At 46.2% G+C, this 13,547-nt stretch overlaps 1 protein-coding gene across 1 annotated transcript; it reads left to right on the top strand.

Moving 5' to 3' along the window:
* Positions 1-7,126: 7,126 nt before the first annotated feature.
* Positions 7,127-10,418, top strand: LOC130475517 (cytochrome c oxidase subunit 6B1). The gene is made up of 3 exons (XM_056847303.1): positions 7,127-7,264; positions 8,510-8,610; positions 10,340-10,418. Exons 1-3 carry the CDS (start codon positions 7,159-7,161, stop codon positions 10,391-10,393), a joined length of 261 nt encoding a protein of 86 aa, XP_056703281.1. The 5' UTR covers positions 7,127-7,158; the 3' UTR covers positions 10,394-10,418.
* The last annotated feature ends 3,129 nt before the right edge of the window (positions 10,419-13,547 follow it).

Genomic DNA, 13,547 nt, shown 5'->3' with positions numbered 1-13,547 from the left:
AACCATACATATCATGGGTGAGAAGTTGTTTTAGGTTGCTTACAGACAGCCGGCTAACCTAAAACAACTTCTCACCCATGATGATAAACTACTTAACAAGAACATGGACTCTGGCACCAAGGCCTGCAACAAACCAAGGTGCCAACTTTGCCCTCATATAGATTCTAGGAACACCATCTCTGGACCCACCAATGTCAGCCATACTATCTCAGGTTCATATTCCTGCTCATCTTCTAATGTGATTTATGCCATCACATGCCAGCAATACCCTTCCACAATCTACATTGGACAAACAGGTCCGTCTCTTAGACAAAGATTAAATGGACATAAGTCTGACATCAGAAACCACAATATTCAAAAACCAGTGGGTGAACATTTCAACCTTCCAGGACATTCTGTTGCAGATTTAAGAGTAGCAGTTCTCTTACAAAGGAATTTTAAAGGGAGATTGGAAAGAGAAACTGCTGAATTACAGTTGATATTCAAACTAAAGTCAATGCATTTACCTGGGCTGAATAAAGACCTTGCGTTCATGGCCCATTACCAATGCTGATTTCTCCACACCCATCTCTCCCCTGGACATCACAGACTCTTCTGCATATCACACCTAATCCCATCAAGCCTGCTATTCACATTTACATACTGTTCCTCTACTTAAAGACCAATGGATTCACATTCTAGCTGTATCTGAAGAAGTGAGCTGTGGCTCACGAAAGCTCATACCCTACCAGAAAATATTTTTGTTAGTCTTTAAGGTACTACTGGACTCTTGCCCTTTTTGTTACTTTCAGTTATATTAATGTTTAGAGAAATAACTTGCTGCAAGCAGCCCATATCGCAGAGATTTCGTCCTTCCAGGTTGAAGTTCTCTTTAAAACCAGGTTGGTGGTGGAAAGTGCTGTCAAGTTGCAACCAGCTTGAGTGACTCCGTAGGGTTTTCAAGGCAAAACACGACCAGAGGTTGTTTGCCATTGCCTGCCTCTGCATGGCATCCCTAGACTTCCTTGTTGGTCTGGTCTCCATCCAAGAAAAAGAAGAAGAGTTGGTTTTTATATGCTGACTTTCTCTACCTTTTAAAGAGAATCAGGTTGAATTACAATCTCCTTCCCTTCCTCTCCCCACAACAGATACCTTGTGAGGTAGGTGGGGCTGAGAGAGTGACAGACAGACAGATTTATTGATACAGCATTAGCCAGTAAAAACACATGTCATTTATACAAAAGGTAAAGGGCTGAGAGAGATCAGGGAGAACTGTGACGAACCCAAGGTAAGATTGCCAATCTTCAGGTACTAGCTGGAGATCTCCTGTTATTACAACTGATCTTACCTGGAGAAAATGGATGCTTTGGCAATTGGACTCTATGGCCTTGAAGTCCCTCCCCTCCCCAAACCCTCCCCTCCCCAGGCTTAGGGTTGCCAACCACCAGGTACTAGCTGGAGATCTCCTGCTATTACAACTGATCTCCAGCCAATAGAGATCAGTTTCCCCTGGAGAAAGTGGCCACCGGCAATTGGACTCTGGTATTGAAGTCCCTCCCCTCCCCAAACTCTGCCTTCCTCATGCTCCGCCTTAAAAACCTCCTGCTGGTGGCAAAGAGGGACCTGACAACCCTAGCCCAAGGTCACCCTGCTGGCTTGATGTGTAGGTTCTGCAGATTAGAGGCCACCGCTCTTAACCACTACACCAAGTGCTAACCAGAGCCGACCCTGCTTAGCTTCTGAGATCTGATGAGTTCGAGCTAGCCTAGGCCATCCAGGGCAATACTACCTCTTAGAAATCTGGTCTAATACCCCCTCCACGTGGTCTGCCTGCCTATACATATTATCTAACAACTCCTCGTCTCTGTAGAGCTTTTTGCTTGGCTAGATTGAATGCTAACCCTTCTATGGTAATGCAGGGCAGAATTCTGAATATACCATACTCAGACAGGATCTGCCCTTGCTCTTCTGGCTCTATTGACTCATTAGCCCATGCCCTTTTGGAATGCCGCTTTTACAAGGAACTTCGATCGCACTATATTTCCCCCCTTTTAATATACAAATCCAATGCCTCTGTGACTGACATAATGCCTTTTTTACTAAGTGATAGGGACCCCAAGGCTACATTGTCAGTGGCAAGATTTGTTTCAGTCCTTATATCCCTCCAACAGTAGATATATGCTGCTCAAGATCAATTGATCAAGGAGCTTCTAAGGGATAAAAGGGGAAAGGAAAGGAAAGAAATCTGGTCTTTATTACCATTAACGCTGAACATTCTGTGCTAAGTGAAGCTATGATCTTTGCGGGCAGTGCCCATAGATAGCATTAGTCACATCCTGCATGCATTTCTGCTTTCTCCTTCTAGAAGGCACTGGCCTTGCTTCCGTCCAGATGGATAGCCTGCTCCGTTTATCTCTCCCCTAGGCCACCCGGCTAAGCCAGATGTGGGAGGGTGAGAAGCTGGTACCTTCTGGACACCTGTGCACTGACCTTAGTGTGTAAACAAAACAGAAGTGACCACAAGTGCTGGGCCATTATTTTTTCCCATCACATTGGTTAATGGCTGATCTTGTTGGTTACCTATATGTAGAGAACACACTACCAGGCAAACATGCTGCTGTGGAGCTCATCAGCTTGCTGGGGTTTTTCCTGTTTATGGCGATGTGAACCTGCTCCTGAGAAGTAGGGTTGCCAGCCTCCAGGTAATAGCTGGAGATCTCCTGCTATTACAACTGATCTCCAGCTGATAGAGATCAGATCAAAATCTCCAGGAATTTCTCAGTGCAGAATTGGCAACCCTAAATTAAATGCCCTAAATGAGTGTGGATGCCTAATGGTTAAGCAGTGTGTGTGTGTGATGGGGGGAGGGGAACTTGGGAAGGCCCTCTGAAAACACTCAAAGGCACTCTTATCTTTATTATGATATGATTTATTAATATGATTTCTGGCACTGGAAACACACTTCTGATTAAATCCTGCAGAATCCTAGCTCAAATTAAGTCCTATCAGGTACTGGGAAAAGAGCATCTCTCCGCTGCCGGTGAACAAGAAACGATGGATTTTGTAAATTGCGATTCAAAATTCCAAAGTGGTTTAGGGTCTCCTAAAAAAAAAAAAAAAAAACGAGAAAATATAAATATAACATCCATGCAGCCACAGTCCTCCACGGCGAACTTGCTTAAGGAACTTCCCCACTTTACAAAGGCGATGGAAGCCAATCTAGGATGGTGTTTATCTCACCATGGAGATTTAAAAAAAAAGAAAAAGGAAAGAGCGGCGCATCGCCAGAGACAATGGGAAGTCACGATCGAGTAATTAGGGAAACTAATAATTTGATTAATGGTAGAGTAAAAAAGAAAACCTGCATTTTGTCTATTGGGAATTCCACAAAAAATATGTCTAATAATGATAGGGTTATTTGTCAATATAGTTTTGCTGCTGCAATAATTGTAATAGCTAAAGTTTGGAAGCAAGTGAATAAACCTTCCATTTGTGACTGGAGAAATTATGGATGTATATGAGCATGGCCAAACTAACCGAATTCCTACATGGAAAAGATATGGAAGAATTTTAAAAAACTTGGGCAAAGGCCGCCATATATTGGGATAAACTGGCAAAAATGGATTTTACTACTTTAATTAGTGAGTTATAGAAACTTAATATTTTCATAATTTACTATTAATGGATATTTTTAAAACTGTTAAGACACTTCTTCGGAAGTCGGGTGATGGGTCACTTTTTTAAGGTGGGTGGTGGGTCGAAGGGGTATCTTTTTGGTTTTCCTAATTATGTAACTACGAATGTATGAATAAGAATATATAGATACTCCTTTGTATTTTTTTATGTTGATTTTCTTTTTATTGCATGTGTTTTTTTTTTGGTTTTTTTTGTGTTGTTATAAAAATTAATAAAAAATTATTTAAAACAAACAAACAAGGAAGTCACGATCGATCGCCCGGCGTCCTCCTGGGACGCTCTGGCCCTTGGAACCTCCATGGGTAGCCTTTCCCGCTAGGCTTTGCCTAGGGGGGAAGCGGTCGCGCGAGAAACCGGAAGTGCCTGCCACGGGGCGCGCCCGCCTCTTCCGGCGCCGCTCTCTCCCCCGGTGTCGCTGGATCCGGTCTGTCCGCGGCCGCTCCCTGGGTGAAAGGTGACTTTGAGGCCGACGCTCGACGACCGCCGCCGCGGTGAGGGGAGGGCAGGCCTGGGGGCGAGGGCAAGGGGGCCGCGGGGCTTCTGGCGGGGCCTCCTACGTGTCAGTCCTCTCGCAGTCTGTGCGACCGGCTCTGAGCCCCGGAACCTGCTTTGGACTGCCGGGACTCAGCCCCGGGACGAGCCGGGGGGGGGGGGCAGCTTCCTGGTGGTGCCGGTGGCAGCCAACGATATAAGTGGCGTTTTGCTGGGATGGCGTAAGCATTGTCGAGTGGCTTACCTTACAGGGCTGGTGTAAGCATTCTAGTAGTGGAGAGCAGTGATAATGTGGGTGGCCTGCCTTGCAGGGCTGGTGTGAGCTTTCCCATAGGCGAGTGGTGGTGACCATAGGAGTGGCCTGCCTTACAGGGCTGGTGCATGCATTCTCACAGGCAGATAGCGGAGTCAGTGTGAGTGGCCTACCTTACAGGGCTGGTACCTGCATTTCCATAGGCAGATAGCGGCAACAGTGTGAATGGCCTACTTTCCAGGGCTGGTGCATACATTCTCATAGATAATGGCAACTGTGAATGGCCTACCTTACAGGGCTGGTGCATGCATTCTTATAGGCACATTGCAGCGACAGTGTGAATGGCCTACCTTTCAGGGCTGGTGCATGCATTCTAATAGTGGATATCAGTTATAATGTGGGTGGCCTACCTTGCAGGGCTGGTGTTAGCTTTCCCATAGGTGAGTGGTGGTGACAATAGGAGTGGCCTGCCTTACAGGGCTGGTGCATGCATTCTCACAGGCAGATAGCGGAGACAGTGTGAATGGCCTACCTTACAGGGCTGGTGCATGCATTCTCATAGGCACATTGCAGCGACAGTGTGAATGGCCTACCTTACAGGGCTGGTGCATGCATTTCCATAGGCAGATAGCAGCAACAGTGCGAATGGCCTACTTTCCAGGGCTGGTGCATACATTCTCATAGATAATGGCAACTGTGAATGGCCTACCTTACAGGGCTGGTGCATGCATTCTCATAGGCACATTGCAGCGACAGTGTGAATGGCCTACCTTTCAGGGCTGGTGCATGCATTCTGATAGGATCATGGGTGTGACAATTTGAGTGGCCTGCTTTCCAGGGTCTGATCCAGCATAGCTCTTCTTATGTTCATTGTTGAGCCCCAGGACTTCTCTCCTCAGAGGTGCAGCCTTCTCCTACATCCTAACATGCTTTGACAATGTGGCAGGATTGAACCCTATAATGACTGGTGCTGATAACAAAATTCATACGTAAGGGCTTCTAAGGCAAGTGTTTTCTGCATCCGGGAAAGGAACTGTCACTCATATGCAAAGGAGTTGAGGTACTTTGTAGCTGGGATGGAGCAAAATTCCTGGATACTACACTGTATGGCATCCTTCAGTTCAGGCTGTTTCTGCTGCAGTATTCTCATCATTACCCACAACATGGGTTGGCTGTGTTTCAGACCAGTGCGTGTGATGCTGACTGGATTCCTGGTAAAGGGTGGTGGTGGTAGCTGTCATAATAATAGTAATAATTGTATAGCACTTTTCCATGTCCAAACCATGTCGTGTACATAATCACAATAATGCTAACATCAGCCCTGTGAGATAGTCCAGCATTATCCTCAGGTTACTGGGTGACACAGACAGACCGTAGAATCATGGGAGTCGGAAGGGGCCATACAGGCCTTCTAATGCAACCCCCTGTTCAATGCAGCATCAGCTTGCCTGGGACCGCCCAGTGAGCTTGTGAATTTCGGACTATTTATGTATTTAATTATTTTTGCGATCTGTAGCCCACCCTCCCCAGCCGAACCCAGGCTCAGAGTGAGTAACATCATTTAAAAGACATCAATATAATCAATAGTAAAATTAACCATAAATTCTAAATTTAAAACAATAAAATCCCAATTAAAATCCAGATGGCGCCTAAATACCACTCATTGCCAGTGATAGGCAGCAGGTTACCCCTCAGTTGGCATAAAACAATATAAAAGGAGGGGGTAGGGAGGCCAGCAAGATGACATTCGCAGCTGTCCGCAACCATAGGCCTGGCGGGATAACTCTGTCTTGCAGGCCCTGTGGAACTCTTTAAGGCCCTCAAGGCCCTGATGTCACCAGACAGCATTCCACTAGCCAAAAAGGGCCAAAAAGGCACTGGCTCTTAGCGAGGACAGCCAAGCACTCTTAGGGCCAGGGACCACCAGTAGATTATTATCAGATGATCGTAGAGATCTTTGGGGGGGTATACCAGGAGAGGCGGTCCCGAAGATACGAAGGTCCCAGGCAGTGTAAGGCTTTAAAGGTCAAAACCAGCACCTTGAACCTGATCCGATACTCCAGCTGGAGCCAGTGCAGTTGGCGGAGTAACCTGTTTGTTCTTTCAATCCTTGTAATACACCAGCAATCATATTTATGTATCCTTAATTTTTGGTTGGTAACATGGCACCATTTTGCGAAAAGGGAGAAAGGGCAAGCCCTAAACCCTGAACTAAATCCTGTGAAATAAGGATGTTGAACTCATTTGTTACGAGGGCCGGATATGATATAAATGTCACTTGGTCAGGCCGGGCCATGCCTCACCAGCCCGGAATGGGGGGGTGGGGGGCTTCCTCAGCTGGCTGGTAGCCAGATAAGAGCTCTCAAGGGGCCGGATCCAGCCCATGGGCTGTATGTTTGACATCCCTGGTTTATACCTTCAGTGTCTGAGTATTGAAGCCTTCTTTTAGAGTGGAGATTTAATGTTGCAGGTGAGAGATACCAATTGTTATGGTGATGTATTTCTTAGTTGACTAAGTGGTTTGTGCATCTGTGTTGGTACTGGCTTCTTAGTTGCAGTGTACCTCTTTCAGATTGGACCGTTCTGCCATCCAGTTACCAAAACATGGCCCAGGAATATAACTACCATTGGGAAACAATCCCTTAGGGAAGGGCTGTGCCCTCCTCTGAGGGCTGTGCTACAAAGGTCTTGTTCATTTGCTTCTTATGAACTTTGTGTCTCTTTTCAGGAAACAGAAAATGGCTGAAAACATTCGGGAGAAGCTGGAAAACTATAAAACGGCTCCCTTTGATAGCAGGTTCCCCAACCAAAACCAAACACGCAATTGCTGGCAGAACTACCTTGGTGGGTATATAGTTAGTGACATGTGTATCTGAGCCTTTGCATCCTTGTTCTCCAATTTCTCATCCCTGGTGCTGCTTTTGAATTTTAGATTGTCACCAGGCAAAAGAATCTTGTTATTTTTTCCAGTTAGAAAGTTTGAATTTCTAGACTTGCAGAATTGTATGCATTGTAATGATGCTTGTGCGACAAGCTTTTTTAAAAAGCTGGGATTGGACATTTCTTGAGTCCAAAGATAACATGTGACAATGAATGGACACAATAGGAAAATATAACCAAACGTTTGGACCACCGTATCTCTACTGTGGATCAGTAAGACAATGTTTAAAGGTGATCTGCTCCCATATGCTCTTCCCTGGACATCTGTATTGTCTATAAAAGGGCTCAGGCAGAGGTCTTTTTGCATAACCTACAACTTGTTCCTTTTAACTGGAGGTGCCAGGGATTAAACTTGGGACCTTTTGCATGCCAAGCAGAAGCTCTATCACTGAGCCACAGCCCGTCCCATCTTTGCTGGCTATTGTTCTTCATCTCTGACCTATTGGGCACTGGATGTTGGCATTACTCTTTCAGAGAATATTGCTTAGCTTCTCTGATCTGACAAGATCAGGCTAGCCTGGGGCTATCCAGATGAGGGTGTATTATGGTGTATCAGGTACATATTCCCCTTTACTTTAAAGCCCCTCCTCATGTTGCATTTATGTGTAGACAACAAGACATAGGGTTGAGGACTGTTCCACTCTAGCTGACCTCCCTCCCCCCATTCCTTCCCACCCCTCTTCTTTTCTCCTTAGTTTTCCCCCTCCCCCTTATTTCCCATTTCCCTCCCCTTTTTTCATCTCCTCCCTGTTCTCCCCATTATTATTATCAGTCTTAGTTTTATGCGGGTACCGTATTTATATTTGGTCAGGATTTTAATTAACTTATACGTTGTATAGGTTATCCATTTTAATTGTATATTTTAAACGTCATTAGCCTCCCTAAGCCGGACTCCAGTCAGGAAGGGCAGGATAGAAATCAAATCAATTGGTTCATTGAACAAGCAGCTTAATTCTGCAATGTATTTTACTATGTGTAAAGTGCTCTTTATCACCTTTTGTTTGGTTGGTGGCTCTTACTGGTTTCTGCAACTCATTTGGAATTCAAACCTGCAGTTGCATTGTTAAGAGTATAATGTGCACACCCTCGCTGGGAACTCAGGAGCTCTCAGTCTGTTTCCTTGTGGTCACAAAATGTTTCTCTGTGCAGATTACCATCGCTGTGAGAAAGCCATGGCAGCCAAGGGAGGAGATCCTTATGTTTGCCAGTGGTACAAAAGGGTGTACACGTCCCTCTGCCCTGTTTCTTGGGTAGGTAAATAAAACTAAGCTTGGGTTTAGCAAACTGGAGGGGGGTGAGAGTGGGTAGTGATTGCGGCTTTAAGGGCAAGGGAGGATTTATAGAAGTTGGGGCAGATGATGCTTCGCGCATTCTGGGAGTTCTGCATCTGTTAGGTTTTGTATAAGGGGAGTTTCTGTGACTGCATTATATGGAGCCCGTTCCAATACAGAGATGCAGCTTGTGGGCTGGGGCTGTTCATGCATTTACTTAAAGATAAACCCCTTATTTGCTTAAATTATCTGGTGAAAAATATTCAGATTTACTTAATATGAGTGAACCGCAGCCCAGTTTGCCTAGGGCAGTGGTTCCCAAAGTGGGCAGTACCACCCCCTGGGGGGGGGACTACCTAGGGGGGCACTAAGAGGAAGGGGGCAGCAGGGGGGCACTAGAGGTGGGCCCCTTCAACTGTGTTGTTCACTAATTTACAATATTGTATGGCACCATGCTGGCAAATTTGGTGGAAACCATTGGAATTTTTTTTCCAGACTTTAAAGAGCTGGTACCACAGGATCAAGTTCATCCGTTTTGTTGAATAAATTTCAACTAAAAAGTTTTAATTTGATTTTGAATAATGTGCAATTAATTGTTACTGTTTTGAAATGTTATTGTTATTATCCTCTTTAGTACGTCATGCAACCCCTGTTTTGAATAATGCTTTTTATAGGATAGGGTAGGGGGCACTGGGGTTGAGTTTGTGGGACCAAAGGGGCCATGGCCTGAAACATTTGGGAACCACTGGCCTAGAGGGATGCGAGTCGTGGGGGCTTTCCACCATTCCCATAAATGTGCAAAGGAAGGAGGATGATAATTGAAAGGAAATAAAGCAACATCTGTGGAACTAATGAAGGTAGGGTAGGACTTTGTTTCATGACGACCTTTCTTCAGAACAGTGGAACCTTCTGCAGGCTACTGTCTGCATTCGGTTCTATTTTTTTTAAATACCGTATATACCCGTGTATAAGCCGACCCGCGTATAAGCCGAGGTGCCTAATTTCTCCCCAAAAATGGGGAAAAATTAGGCACCCACGTATAAGCCGAGGGTCGGCTTATAACCCCTCCGCCCCCGCAGACTTACCTTCTGGGCTCCTGGCGGCGGGAAGAGGCGGATCCGGCGGGGGTGGCCTTCCTGCAGCTGCAGGAGGCCCCCCCCCAGGCCGCTCCTGGCGGCAGGAAGTGGTGTGGCCCGGCGGGGGCGGCGGAGCAGCCTCCCCGCGGCCGCAGGGGGCCTCTGGAGGCCGCTCCCGGCCGATAAAATGCGGCGGGGGCGGCGGAGCGCCCTCCCCGCGGCCGCAGGGGGGCTCTGGAGGCCTCTCCCGACCGGGAGAAGGCGGCAGGGGCGGCTGAGCGCCCTCCCCGCGGCCGCAGGGGGCCTCTGGAAGCCTCTCCCGGCAGAGAAAGGATGGCGGCGGTAAGTTCCCCCCTCCCTCCTCCCTCCCCCCTCTACCGTATTGACCCGCGTATAAGCCGAGGCCGGCTTTTTCATCCCTTTTTTTGGGCTGAAAAACTCGGCTTATACGCGAGTATATACGGTAGTGTTCTCTTAATCACGAGGATGAAGAATCTGATTTTTTTTTAAATGTAAGTTCCATAATTCTGTGTGCAGCTATTCTGCAGTCCTCCTCAATCCTAGCCACTTTGCCTCGCAATAATCCCCGCAGATTGGACTGCTGACTCAAAGAAACTGTTGGTCTCTTTCAGGTCACTGCCTGGGATGAACGCATAGAAGAGGGGACTTTTCAAGGCAAGATCTGATTGCCTCATGCCTGCCGAACGGCTCTCCTCCTCAGGATATCGCAGCACTGCTGAGTCCTGTCTGTGGGGTGACTCTGAAGGATTGTCTGAAGTATTTCACCTTTCTGGCTTCTATTTGTCTTGAAAATCCAGCATTATGTGATGGTCAGAGTCTTGGACGTTGCAAATTCTCATTAAAGGGATCAAACCTGTCATGTCCATTTATAGTGAGGTTGACTGATGAGCTGTTCCTCTTTGAGCCTGTGGCACCATGTTCCTATTGGGTGGGGTGCCTCTTAATTCAGTGGTCCATGGCACTTCTTGCTTGCGCATGAGCTACTCCCTCCTGTCCCCCTGCCCAATAAACAACTTGGGAATACAAGAACATAAGAAAAGCCATGCTGGATCAGACCAAAGCCCATCAAATCCAGCAATCTGTTCACACAGTGGCCAACCAGGTGCCTCTAGGAAGCCCACAAACAAGATGACCTCAGCAGCATTATCCTGCCTGTGTTCTACAGCACCTCATACAATAGGCAATCTCCTATTGTATGAGGTGCTGTGATACTGATACTGTAAAAAATGGGTATGCATAATGAGTAATATCCATTTTTACTAGTAGCCATGGATAGCCCTATCCTCCATGAACATGTCCACTCCCCTCTTAAAGCCTTCCAAGGTAGCAGCCATCACCACATCCTGGGGCAGGGAGTTCCACAATTTTAACTCTGTGTTGTGTGAATAAATACTTTTATCTGTTTTGAATCACTCACCCTCCAGCTTCAACAGATGGCTCCACATTCTGGTATGAGAGAAGGAGAAAAGCTTCTCCCTGTCCACTCTCTCCATACCATACATAATTTTATCGACCTCTATCATATCTCCCCTTAACCGACTTCTTTCCAAGCTAAACAGCTCTAAGCGTTATAACCGCTCCTTATAGGGCAGTTGCTCTAGCCCCCTGATCAGATTGTCCAGAGAGATTTCAGACAGCACAAAGCCTTCCAAGTTGGCAGCCATCACCACATCCTGGGGCAGGGAGTTCCACAATTTTTGTCCAAAGAACCTCCTAAGTGCCTGTTGGTTTGGAAGCAGGGATAATTCTAGCAGGGTGAGTCATCTCTTGCAGCTGATGATGATGAGCAAAGGAAAGTTTTGCCTGGACTGCTTCTGAAATCACTTCTGGGCCCTGACACCCCCAACTTACCATCTGGTCTACCAGTACGCAGATTCACAAGGGAATCTGCGTGGAGGATGAGTCAAGAATACTTGGACTGGGTACTTACCCAGCACAGCCATTCCTAGTGTAACAGAACAGGACATCTTTGATTCTGTTTTTATGCAGGGCATTTATTAGAGCAAAACGGAAGCCTCTTTTGTGTGTAAAGTGCCATCAAGTCGCAGCCAACTAATGGCAACCCCTTTGGGTTTTCAAGGCAAGAGACGTTCAGAGGTGATTTGCCATTGCCTGCCTCTGCGTCACGATCCTGGTATTCCTTTGAGGTCTCCCGTCCAAGTACTAACCAGGACTGACCCTGCTTAACTTCCAGGATCTGACAAGATCAGGTAGCCTGGGCCATCCAGGTCAAGGGAGAAAACAGGTTAATTTTTTTAAAATTAGATTGGAGCAATGGAGTTTCTACTCTCACAACTCTGCTGTGGGCTCAGTGGTGGAGAGACCGTTCTACGGCTGTTCGTATTGTCTTAGGCTGAGAGGGGAAGGGAGGACGAGGCATCCTTCAGTTTCATCTCTTTCCTAGAACTTCACGTTAGCCACTTATCCCTGAGGCAATGGCTGTGCTACAGCTGAAGAACCATCCAGGTGGCACACAGATATAAAGAACAGACCTGATACTCATATCTGCTTTAATGTCAGATGAGACTTGGAGGGTTGGGTCTTGCCCTCTGCAGATGCACGAGTTAAGAAGAAGAGTTGGTTTTTATATGCCGACTTTCTCTCCCACTGAAGGAAGATTCAAACCGGCTTACAATCACCTTCCCTTCTCCTCCCCCAACATACACCCTGTGAGGTAGGTGGGACTGAGAGAGTGTGACTAGCCCAAGCTCACTCAGCGGGCTTCGTGTGTAGGAGAGGGGAAACAAATCCAGTTCACCCAGATTAGCGTCCGCCGCTCATGTGGAGGAGTGGGGAATCAAACCCAGTTCTCTAGGTCAGAGTCCACCGCTCCAAACCACGGCTCTTAACCACTACACCACGCTGGTTAAGATATAAATCCTCTGCTAGTGAGCCAAGGCTTGATGAAGGTGGACTTTTTGAAAACAAAGTGAAAAGAAATGAGAAAGCAGTGAAGATAGAGATCTACACTATGTAAACTACCACTCCTATGTATGTATCACAGGTTGAGTATCCCTTGTCTGAAAGGATCCAAGATGTGACATGACACCACCTGACCTCATGTGACAGGTCGCCGTCAAAATGCAGGTGCACAACAAACAGTTTATTCAGCGTTCCCACGGGAAAATTGCTTATCGGTTCGTGTAAATTCAGAGTCAAGGATGATGGTGGCTGTGATATTGTCACCTTAGCTCTCTGATGGTTCATTGTACACAAACCTGGTTTCATGCACAAAATTGTTACAGTGATTGTATTACCTTCAGGCTATGTGTGTAAGGTGTATATAAAACAAATATTCCAAAGTCCAAAGAAATCCAAAATACTTCTGGTCCCAAGCATTTCAAATGAGCTATACTCAACCTGTAAGTCATCTCCCGTCCCCCTTAAAGTTTGATGGGTGGATGCTAAGAAATCTGTTTGAGAGATCTCTGTACCACTGCTGTCAGGTATAGTTCGCATGGAGAAGGAGAAACTGCCTGCACTGTAGGTGTGCCATGAGAGTATTAAACATAAATAAAACTGGACCTCCGATTGTAGAGTCTAATGGGTCTTACTGTAACAGGATACTATCACTCTCACATCCAATTAGCGAATCTGCACTGAATAATTTTAAAAGTACTTTGCTGAGTCAAACTGTTTAGCAAGTTCTCCAGGATTTATCTATTAAAGGCTGCTTATCAACCTTAAAATCTGATAATACAAACAAGGTGTCAGCTCTGTTTTTTGAACTAAGCCAGCAAACCAGACCGAAAACCTGCACTTCTATCTTTTATTGAAAACAAATAGTTCTTTTTATTATGCAAGCCATTAAGACATACA

The sequence above is a fragment of the Euleptes europaea genome, chromosome 3 (genome assembly GCF_029931775.1).
Source record: "Euleptes europaea isolate rEulEur1 chromosome 3, rEulEur1.hap1, whole genome shotgun sequence".
Classification (NCBI taxonomy): domain Eukaryota; kingdom Metazoa; phylum Chordata; class Lepidosauria; order Squamata; family Sphaerodactylidae; genus Euleptes; species Euleptes europaea.
Note: the sequence above shows the minus strand (reverse complement) of the source record. Positions and strands in the feature narration are given on the sequence as shown.